The 10651-nt window shown below is 33.2% G+C and overlaps 2 protein-coding genes across 4 annotated transcripts; one reads left to right on the forward strand and one right to left on the reverse strand.

Annotated features, from left to right (window-relative positions):
• The first annotated feature begins 3149 nt into the window (after window positions 1–3149).
• Window positions 3150–5014, forward strand: LOC109535510. The gene is made up of 2 exons (XM_019901423.2): window positions 3150–3318; window positions 4429–5014. Exons 1-2 carry the CDS (start codon window positions 3196–3198, stop codon window positions 4849–4851), a joined length of 546 nt encoding a protein of 181 aa, XP_019756982.1. The 5' UTR covers window positions 3150–3195; the 3' UTR covers window positions 4852–5014.
• A 2826-nt stretch (window positions 5015–7840) lies between these two features.
• LOC109535513 lies at window positions 7841–9352 on the reverse strand. Of its 3 annotated transcripts, none has more exons than XM_048670112.1 (3): window positions 9121–9352; window positions 8300–8506; window positions 7841–8097 (listed from the first exon to the last, which is right to left on the reverse strand). In XM_048670112.1, exons 1-3 carry the CDS (start codon window positions 9287–9289, stop codon window positions 7907–7909), a joined length of 567 nt encoding a protein of 188 aa, XP_048526069.1. In that variant the 5' UTR covers window positions 9290–9352; the 3' UTR covers window positions 7841–7906. The 3 variants fall into 3 exon arrangements, with proteins under 3 accessions (XP_048526069.1, XP_048526068.1, XP_019756984.2); XM_048670111.1 differs by having other exon boundaries at window positions 8300–8548; XM_019901425.2 differs by having other exon boundaries at window positions 8300–8554; window positions 9121–9351.
• Between the last annotated feature and the right edge of the window lie 1299 nt (window positions 9353–10651).

The raw sequence follows: 10651 nt of genomic DNA on the forward strand, positions 1-10651 counted from the left end.
TACAAACTATTTTTACTTCTTCTTGAACTGTAAACAGCAAATAAGCAGAATACCGAAATAGTACGTTTTCGGTATCTTTTGAAAGTTCGTCGAGACCTTCCGCAGGAATAAGGACATTTAATTATCACCATGTATTTATAATAAAATTTAGAGTAGAAATAACAAATAGCACAATTTACAAAAGATGCCATATATGCCATATAAGCAAGGTAAATGATACATTTTATAGATTTTTTCATGCCAGTTAGTTACTGATTATTCACTGCATGACTTCTGGGATCTTCAAAATCGAATATGCTTTCAATTTTTGCAATTTTCCGAATATTTATGTTCAGCTAAATTCAGTGTATATGATCATTAATTTGCAAATCTGCGCACAGCCGGCTGGTAAATAAACATGATTGAAATCCTGGATTTGCTATAATTCCCTGCTGCTACTAGAATAACACGCATTTCTCAGTAATATCAGGTGTTCGTTCAATTACTGGATCTGATGTATTTAACAAGAGCCAAATGTTATTTTAGAGGCTATTCAGCTACTCCATTATCCCCGTCATCTACATGTTGTTTAATTAATTTGCAAATGTTTGCAATGGAGTGATGGTTCAATTGTCATTTCTATTAGACACGGTATATTGAAGTGATTTAAAATTGGCGGTATTTTGTTTAATGAAACCATTAATGTTCTTTCATTAAACATTAATCACATTAATGTTCATCAATGTTCTTCCTGCGTTTTGCAAACGCAAAACGCAGAAAGAACATTGAAATCGGTTCCTTTTGAGGACGAGCTTCTTAGTTAAACGAGCAGCAAGTGAACACCCTATATATAAATAATTTTATATTTTAATTTCTCTTTCGGTTCTACGTCTTGAATTTGTTGATTTACACGTAAAGTTATCGATGTTTCCCAGCAATGCTAACAGGAACATGTAATTTGAACGTGCGAGTAAAAGTATCACTGCCACTCACACGTATTAGTGTTTTATTCGCAATTTTTGTGAGAATCAATTGCAAAGGAATTTTATATGTGCTTCCTAAATACCTTAAGAAAACACCTCCAATGGAATGATAACACATCTCAATCACATTGTATATATACATACTTTTAAGTTAAGAGACCTCTTTGAATTAGGAGCACCTCAATAAAGAAAATGGAAGACTCGACCATAGAGCCTTGAGATTGTTAACCCCGTGTTTACGAGTATTTCTTCACCGCCTAAAGACGACATCAAAAACCTTTTGTGTTACCATTACGAATAATAGCCTCATGCCATGCTAGCTTTTGAAGCAAAACGACTTTTCCAAGAACAGCCTATTTATTTACTTGGTAATTTTCTCAACGAATCCTAAATTGTTATTGTATTCAGTTTTATTTATAAGCGTATAGACGAAGTTACGGTTATTTTTAGTAAAAAATTCCACCACACCAATAGTGTGATTAATATTAAAATCAACAAATAAATGAAACCGGTGTCAAGGTTAAGAAAGGGAATAATGTTACCACTGTGCCCATTTGTAGCTGCTAACAATAAATTCCCTCGACGTGCTAGCTGTACAGGTTGTATCGCAAACCTGTACCTCCATCTGAAACTTGAAAAAGCGGCCCTGCTCTATATATCTAAACTGTTTCAAAATAAAATTTGCAAGATTCGGTTATAGCGGCAATAGACATCAAGCCGGTTTATTTAAATGGGAACTATGCCTTGTATATTACCATCAAATTAAGTTCTTTCAAGGATTCTGAACCTTTTTTTTAGTTAACTTGCACCCCGTCTCTAGCAGTTTGGGAAATATATGCACTGTAATAAATGACAAATACCGTTACCACTACTGCTCAAATGACAAAATATTCTGCAATGCGAATTTGGAAAGTCGTACAAAAAGGCGAAATTCATCTAGGCGAGTAAGAACGCAACGTCTTAATTTTTACAGATTGCTTCTAAAAATATGTCAAATTTGCTATAAAAACTTTAGGAAAACTAACAGCTAATTATAATTACGTTACAATTTGAAAAACGTCAGTTTTTCTAAGATTTTAATTGGAAAATTTTACAATTTGTTAAACGTTATCCATATAATACTTTATACACAAAAACTGTTCGGAACTTTCATTCAGGACAACTTAAATTTCAGTTTTTTTCATTTCAGTCATTGAAACTGGCGACTTTGTCGAGCTATTAGGTCGTAGTGGGAAATAATTTCATCCTAAAATTTTGCATGCATAAGTGGCTTCCATCTTCAGAGGTGGTTGCTGCACCGAGCAAACCAATTGTGCCTCTGAAGATGCAAACATCTCGTACTTGCGAAACGTCAGAAATAAATTATTTTCAACGACCGCCTAAAAGCCCGAAAAACACGTCAGTTCGAAGCTGAATGGTATTATTTGTTACAAAAGTTACGTGAATGAGTCAACTGATGGTCTCCAGCAACGTGATTTTCAGCTAGTGATTGCAATCTCATATAAAATTCAGTCGGGTACTCCGTCACGTCCTTACTAAATTGAATTTGCGTCAATTTTACAGGTGAACCATGCGGACTCAATTGACTCACCGAAAGGAAAATTACTTGAGCAGAAGCTGCGCTAATCAATACCGGCCCCGAAAGGCTTTCTTACAGCAATTAAGGGCACACCCTGTACATTGTTTCCAATAAGTACTTGACACGGAATGTTGATTTGATTGATTGATGAATGACGATTTGTTTTTGTAAGTATATTATTTTCGCAATTGGTTTTGTTCCGAAGTGTCGAGGTGCGTGAGGCATGTAATTTGCGTATTGATTATGTATGGGTATAGGAAATGGAAAACTAGCCAATTTTCCAATGTATTAAGAAAATAATTAGAATCGGCAAATTCAGAACTAAACGAAATCAACGAGAACCGGAAAATATTAAGGGAGACAAAATATCTAGTTTAGATATGTTTTATTATTCACTAAAATAACAAGCGACAAGAGTTGATATGACGATGTGTAAAACGTGATTATAAACTCTAACTCATTAATTATAGTCAAAAACGATATTTAAAATTCGATTCAACTATCTGTTGTTTGAAGGCGATTCAATAAAGTACGTTAGGGTCAATCATAATACGAGACACGCATAGAAACTTATCGGTTCATTATTCTCAATAACACAAGTCATATTAAATAGTATAAATAATATCCGATCAGCTAGCATTACAACATTACAAAATGGAGTGTCTAACTAAACTATTGGTGCTGTGTTTTCTGGGAATGGCATCCTGCGAACCAGTCTGGCGCAGTTACGGACCACCACCGAAAGAAGAAACTGAAGTAGAAATCCAAAAAGTCGAGGTAAGTGAAATACAATTGGAAAAATTTAATAGACCCTGTTAACTAATCGAATTACTTCCAGAGTAAAATATTTTCCATGTAAATAAAGTTACTCACCTTCATGCGATTTTAGGCAAAATCTTTTTCCAATATAATTAAAATCTTCCCGTTCTGAATTCAAATATCGGATGTGCTTCTATAGAAATTTAAGCGGTGCATCCTCCAAAGGGAAACGGATTTTCCTACAATTTTCTAGTTGCAAAATTGTTTGTTCAGAAATTGTTTCAACTCTCGATACCTATGTAAATAAATTCGGTGCGGCTAGGAACTCCCAGATATTTGTTGAGTGATTTTTGAAATAATAAAAGAATAATCCCATTGGTTCTGTGGTTTGAAATTTCGCTTTAAGAACAATTTTTTACAAAAGGTTTTTTGAGGAAGACAAGAATAATTAAATTAAATTAAAAACATATGTTTTCGTGTCCATCCAGTGTTAAAAACATTTTCAATTTGTAAAGATATTTATTAATAACCGGTTCTGCAGCGTTTTCAAAACACTTTAATTCGAAAATTGTTCTCGTAAATGGAGCAAATTATTCAACGGAGACTTTCTATAAGTTATTCCTTTTTTTTTTCTTTTTTCGCCTCAAAATAAAAATTAGTTGGGATTGTTTGGCGAAATACAGTTAAAGGTCGAATTTTTTATTTGGACACCCATGTAAACATTAAATTACCATAAGGAACGTTGGCAACTCGACACTTACTAGCGTTTTTATAGGAAAAACAAACCCCGGATTATAAGTGAATTTGCTCAATTTTACGTGTCTCCCATATCATATTATCCTAGTGGCAATTTTGTGTTAATAATCTTATAAATATATGCGGACTATGCCCAATAATTATTGCTGCTTTCTCCTAAGTTGCATAGAATTGTAGAAAAAAAATGCATTGATTAATTATATGCATTGCTTAATAAATGCATTGATTAATAACAAACACAACGAGTAGTGTTTCAGAATCCTAATAATAGAAATAAACTTTAAGTATATCTGAAAGATTTCTATGATGATAAGTTTCTATATGTTGGCTATTGCTTTTCGCGGGTATTTAACAAAGCCACCATTCATCTAGGTTTATGAGGTACCGTGGATAGGAGATCAACAAGCTGAAACCAATAACGTACCGCCATCGCAATATGGTCCACCATCACCATCCTATGGCCCACCGCCTCAAGAAGTCGTACCGCCTGATGAAGTTTCCATAACTACCGAGTATCCCAGTACTACCACCACAATTCTTCAAGACAACGCTACTAATTCTGCTGAAAATAAGACAGAGAAATTACAAATTTCCAGCGAAAAATTAACTGAGGGACAATATTATATTTACCATCCTACTGGGTTACTGCAGAAGGTTTCTTACATTACTAAAGATGACGAGAGAAATATGGCTTTCTCTGCTCAACTTAAATACAAAAACGTTGATCCCGTTCGAGGACCTATTTATACTTACGATCCTAACACTTTTGTGTTTTCGAGATTGAACAGAAAATAAACGCGAAGTAGTTTTATTGTATTCTCATATTTTCAGTTTTTCAGGAGACTTGTTCTTTAGTTCGGTTGCTTGTGAGGCTTGTGATATTAATTTATTGGTGAGTGTTGTTATCTCTCTTGTTGTAGCCGTGACTATATTTTCATAATAAATTATTCACTTTTAAGATATGTTTTTCTCTTATATTCCTTATTTAAAAACATTGAATTAAATTTGCGATTCGTTAAAAATAGTTTGATTATTTTAATATTACTGCAAAATATTAAAATATTTAAATATGATATTGCTGAAATATAGAATCAAATTTACAATAAATAATATATCCAAAGAGTAAATTAGAAATGTAGTTTTTAATTTCTTAATTATTTTTGGAAATAAGAGTTCTACATAGGATTACCAAGCGAATCGCATAAGCATGGGAAGGTTCTTGTTCAAGAGGCTTTCGAAAATACTAATGTAGAAACTCTCATTGTTTAATAAACAACTAAATGAAATATCCGCGATTGTGTTTTTTTATAGAAATAATCCCCTATTGCTAGAATGTACCTTTTGCCATTCACAAAAATCTATCATGGAATATTTAAAAAATATGCGGCCTGCGTCTACTTTAGCAACGTCGGTCACTTTGAAGAATGTCATAGAAAAAGGAATGTGGTTATAACGATTGCAAGTTATATGTTTCTAAATACTCTGGAAACTTGTTGACGTGAAGTTGCAAACAGTAAATTTACTTCTTATTTTACTTATTTTTAGCGCTCGAATATGAGCTACAGATTTTTCGGATTCGGGCCACCACTTTAAAATCGTGGAAATGTTACTATTGTTAGATTATTTTTTGTGTTGTATTTGATTACAAGTGGGATTTCCAGTAGGCCATCACGGAGTTGCAACTATTCTATTTTAAAAATTGCTAATCTTTCAAAGTGGCTCATTTACGTATCGTAAGAATGCGATTATATACTGCCGGGTTGTTTTTATTGTTGATTTTGATTACTAGTACCAAAGTTGGGTAGGGCTGGTGAATATTATTGAATTTAAAAATTTTTTGGGATTTTGTTTCAGTGATTATTGTTTTCTTTAATAATGCGATAATGTAATGTGCGTATCAGAAATAAAAAGTGAATCAAGTCTAAAAAAAGTTTAGTGGGAAAACTTACTTACGCACTTTATTAATTTATAAAAGATCATTCGGTTAATTGCTAATGAAATGCAACTCAGATCGCTTGTTATTAACGTCCAATATACAATACACCTGTTTTTCGGGAGTACATGAAAGAATCGACTATCGTACCAACAAATGGCAATGCTTCTCTGTTGTCTTGCGATTTGCCCTACTTATATGTTAGTATTAAATGACAGGCTTAAGCGCATTAACTCCAATAAGACACGACTGTCCGAGTTTCATATTCGGTTTATGAGGCAATAAACTTAGCGCTTTTAATGGACATATTTCGGACCGAATGCGCGAATGCCGAAGACAGGGTCCATCGCGCCTGATATTCATGAGAGTCACTAGCTTGCGAAGAGCAATCACTCTGAAAATACGCTTGAAAAGAGTTTCAGATTACGAGCATTCTGATTTTTGTTCCCTCTTATTTTCTCGTTGATTATTTGCGCCATCATCTTCTGTTCGTTAATATACCATTTATCAGAATCGTCACTTTCTCCAAAATCTAGCAAGATTCGTATTATTTCATGGCGTTAATTCTTCTACTTTAATTGGTGGACGGACCTATTTCGAACGGCTACCGTTATTGAATAGAGGTCTAAACAAAATTCGTGCTATCATCCATTTTAACTTAGCATTTTTTAATATTAACCAAAGATCAGGTTAATATAATAATAAGGCTTAAGTACTAACCATATCATAGATATATGAGGGTAACACATATTTGACATTTGACACACACAGAGGCAACAAATATTTGCTTGGTTGCATGGTTGACGTGATTCCTCATTACGAAAATTATTAAATGGTAATTTTTCCAACTAGAAATGTAGCTTAAGTTGGGCCAATCGTTTCCCAAATGATGTTTTTAAGAGCTTGGATCTTTACAAAACTGAATACGTTTTATGTACTCTTCAAACGAGCCAGTGTAATTTCTATAACTAAATTAATCCAATTTTTATCTATTTTGTATCGTTATGATAAATTAAGATAAAATTAAGCAATACAATTTTAAAAAGTACATGAAAGTGCTTACTTTCCACGGACTTAGCGATTGTGTCTGTGCAAATAGATACAATAGAAATGTTTATAGAAAATAGACAAATGTTATATATGCATTTCGCCAATGAGAAGCTTCTTTCTGAAGCGATATGGCAACTTTTGTTCTAACAAAGCAATTTGTTATCAAATTTGCTGTTTCAAAATTCACCCAATCCACACAAACTTCTAATATTTTCATGTTTTTATTTAATACTTTAAATTGTTTATACACCTTAAATGCTATTTTAAATTAATAATATTGTATACAATCACAATGCACATGCACAAATACCGCAAAATAGTCTGGTATGCCATCAAGAAGATGTAATAAATATCTTTACATTTCGAGAAGTCACGGAAAATAGTCAATATGCAATAATTTCAAATACTTTTTCATCTGGTGTATTCTGGTCCATTTGGTGACATGTATGTTTGGTAATACAACTCAAACTTACGATTCTGGAAAACTTAACGCAAAACTACTATAATAATTCTCAGCGGAAATGCATCTTTGGAAATATGAAACAAACACTCTTGCACGAAGTATTCGGTTTTGGAGCTTCGAGTGAACGAATAAATTAAGATCAGTTTTTCTATTCGATGTATTCGATCAGCAGATTCATAAGTAACCTGCATTCACTTCAAATTGCTCTACTGAATTGTATTGGCACAGAATTTTAATGGCTCTACTCTACTAAGTAAGTAGCATTTATATTATAAATACTTACAGCTACGCCGGTAGGATTGTAGGAAATATTTGTTTGCAGTTAGTGAATACGACAGTTTTAACACTTTATGCACAAATTCATTCGAATTTAGTTGCAAAAATTAGTTACGCATTTTTGCATATTATTGTGGCAAACCGAGAATGAAGCGCTGAAATACAAAAGTGGTCGGATCATAAGTGTAAACGGGCTCCATAATAGGATCAACATCGGCATTGTTTATTTGTGTGGAGGACTGCATATACTGTGGATCATCCCACGTACTATAAACAACCTTTTGAAAAAGTCCGCTGGGATGGATTATATAGTAAACCCCTGAAAGAAATATACGAGAAAACTTTATTTACTTTCGAAACTTTGCGACAGCAAATTAATATATAGTTTTGAAAGAAAATGTAATTACATTTAGTCGGCTGCTCCATAGTACTAGCAAGAAAGCAATTACTTTAAATTTAACGACTCTTTAACGATTTAACGTCGTCTCTGTTTTATCTGTTAAAGTTTTCTTTGTAGATACCTTGATTATTTAAGTCTTCTAGCTCATACTCTACTTCATCCAAATTTTCAATTATCTTTGCGTCTGAATCTGGCGCAATTGTAGCAAGGCTTTTCTTTTTGCCCTCGTCATCATGTTGTAGTTTATCCTTTAACAACTGTCCACGTTGCATACCGGCAAAATTAATTTGCTCAGATTCACGTTCTGTTGTCAATTCTTGATGTTCGGCTAGTGAAATAGATTCAGCATCAGAAACCACTCTCGAATTTTCTGTAACTGAATGTGAAAATATCTATTTATCTTGTAAGCAGCTTTTCTAAGCGATAAATCGCCCAATCGATTGGCATTCTTGTTAGCAAGCAACTACTAAGATTTATCGATAAAGTGGATGACCGCGGAATTGTTTCTCAAATTAGCAATTACTTGTGGCTGGAAGTATTGATTTACGGAACTGATAATTCGGAATCAGCCCGATTATACTAGTACTGTAAGACCGCGATGAATTGAAGTTGCACATAGTGAGTGAAAAACACTAATAAAATTTACATAAGAAAAATTTTATGATAACAGTATTATCAATAAAATATAATTGGAAAATCGAAAATTTTTAATTTTCATAGAAGTTCAATTACAACATGCTTTTTAAAGTATCTTTAACTCTATATGGTTTTCTTAATTATTTAGTCTTACATTATTAATCGCAAAGGGCGACAAAGATAGGACTTTAACTACCAACGACATAACGACGAAAACAAGAACGAACTGTTTTAGTTTTCCTTGCTATTTTAATTTTATTTAAAGGGGTGCTGTGGAAGTGAGCTTTATTACAACTGCTGTCTTACCTTCTTCTTTATGTGTCTCTTCCGCCTTTAATAGGGCTTTATTGCCATCGGATGTTTTCCATTGAGTTTGGAATCGAACTTTAGCGTAAGACTCGCTATATGCAGGTGGTTGGCATAAACTAACCGATACTACAGCCAGGGTTATCAGAACACTGAAACATATACTCATTTTACTTGTTTGCTTGTTGGCGAAGAAAATTTGCTAAACTAAAACTTTACTAGTTTTTTTTAATGATTTTTATACATGTATGCAAAACCTTTACGTGCAATGTGTTTGTAATGTGCGAGGCTTCCTGTTTGGTGTTTGACATTGGTTCGAATGTCCGACATTGCATAAAGAAAAGTGTGACTAAGAATATTAAATTGTGTTTCAAAAAAGTTTAATTTTCGAATGATTTTATGCAAATTGTACATTAAAATATTTTCGCAGCTGCTTTTTCAGTTTAATGAGAATTTCTGTTCAAAAATAATATGAATCGTTGACTATCAAGTCGTTCCGCAGAAGTTCCGCCTTAGTATAAACCACAAAGCACAGGTTAGCTTTCAGTCGCAATTCTCTTCTGGCTTTTTTATTATTTGCCGTACTTCTCCATGTCCTCTCTTGTCCCTTTCCTCGGGACAAATCCTGATTGGTGATCTGCAATCTCTTCTTTTTGCTTGTGCACTTCTCCCATTGCTTTAGTTCTTTCAGCATTTATGATGTTTGGTCCCGTAGCCTTTTTATCTCCAAGTTCTCTGATAGCTTTCTCTACCTTGGTCTTAAGAATACTCCGCTCAATTTCATACTATCTATTGTCTGAAAATTAGCCTTTTAAACATTTTCGGATGCAAAGCGTATATTTTTTTAAACCTTTCGATTTTGTTATCAGTTTTTTTCCTTTCAGTAGTTACTTATGACCCATGCTTTGTTTTTGTTTTTACAATTTATTATTTTTAGTTTACCAATGCTTAGAATATTTTTTTTTTAATAAACTAAATCATTATTTATCATCACTATTTCTACCATTCTCATCATTGCAGATTTTTAATGAAAAAATTAAAAAGTGCGATGTTACTTTTGAAACCGCACTTTGGAACCTATTACCAAGGTAGAACTGCAACGTTGTAACCTATTCTCGAAAAACAACTGTTTAGCACACCTCTAGCATGCATGTTAGATATGTAACTCAATTACAGTAGTGCTATGCACTATTATGTTACTTTCACCGAAAAGCCTTTCTTTGCAAATTTGTGTCTGTGTATCGCGAATTAAGTTTTCTATTCTACAGTAAAAAATTGCCAGTGTTCCCCAATATATGACAAAACTCCATTGTCTGAAGTTTTACGCTTTTAAATGATGTTAAGTTTTTGATCCTTTTATGATTGCATTAGTTACTTTTCAGCTCGAACTTGTTGCTGTTACTTGTTGAGGTATATTGTTCGCTGTTATTGTCGTCCGCTAGTCAGAAAGTTGTAAGTGCTGCTTACTGTTCATTCAAAGATAAGAATTTTCAAGAGAACTCTATACAGGTAACAAAATAAAATTCAAATA

The sequence above is a fragment of the Dendroctonus ponderosae genome, unplaced genomic scaffold (genome assembly GCF_020466585.1).
Source record: "Dendroctonus ponderosae isolate FM_Combo_2020 unplaced genomic scaffold, Dpon_F_20191213v2 Dpon_F_20191213_1, whole genome shotgun sequence".
Classification (NCBI taxonomy): domain Eukaryota; kingdom Metazoa; phylum Arthropoda; class Insecta; order Coleoptera; family Curculionidae; genus Dendroctonus; species Dendroctonus ponderosae.

Coding starts and splice junctions, on each gene's coding strand:
- LOC109535513 (XM_019901425.2), bottom strand. CDS start 9,289: ATGAGTATATGTTTCAGTGTTCTGATAACCCTGGCTGTAGTATCGGTT. Junction 8,555..9,120: donor AGAGACACATAAAGAAGAAG/GTAAGACAGCAG, acceptor TTTCACATTCAG/TTACAGAAAATTCGAGAGTG. Junction 8,098..8,299: donor AGAAGACTTAAATAATCAAG/GTATCTACAAAG, acceptor TATTTCTTTCAG/GGGTTTACTATATAATCCAT.
- LOC109535510 (XM_019901423.2), top strand. CDS start 3,196: ATGGAGTGTCTAACTAAACTATTGGTGCTGTGTTTTCTGGGAATGGCA. Junction 3,319..4,428: donor TAGAAATCCAAAAAGTCGAG/GTAAGTGAAATA, acceptor CCATTCATCTAG/GTTTATGAGGTACCGTGGAT.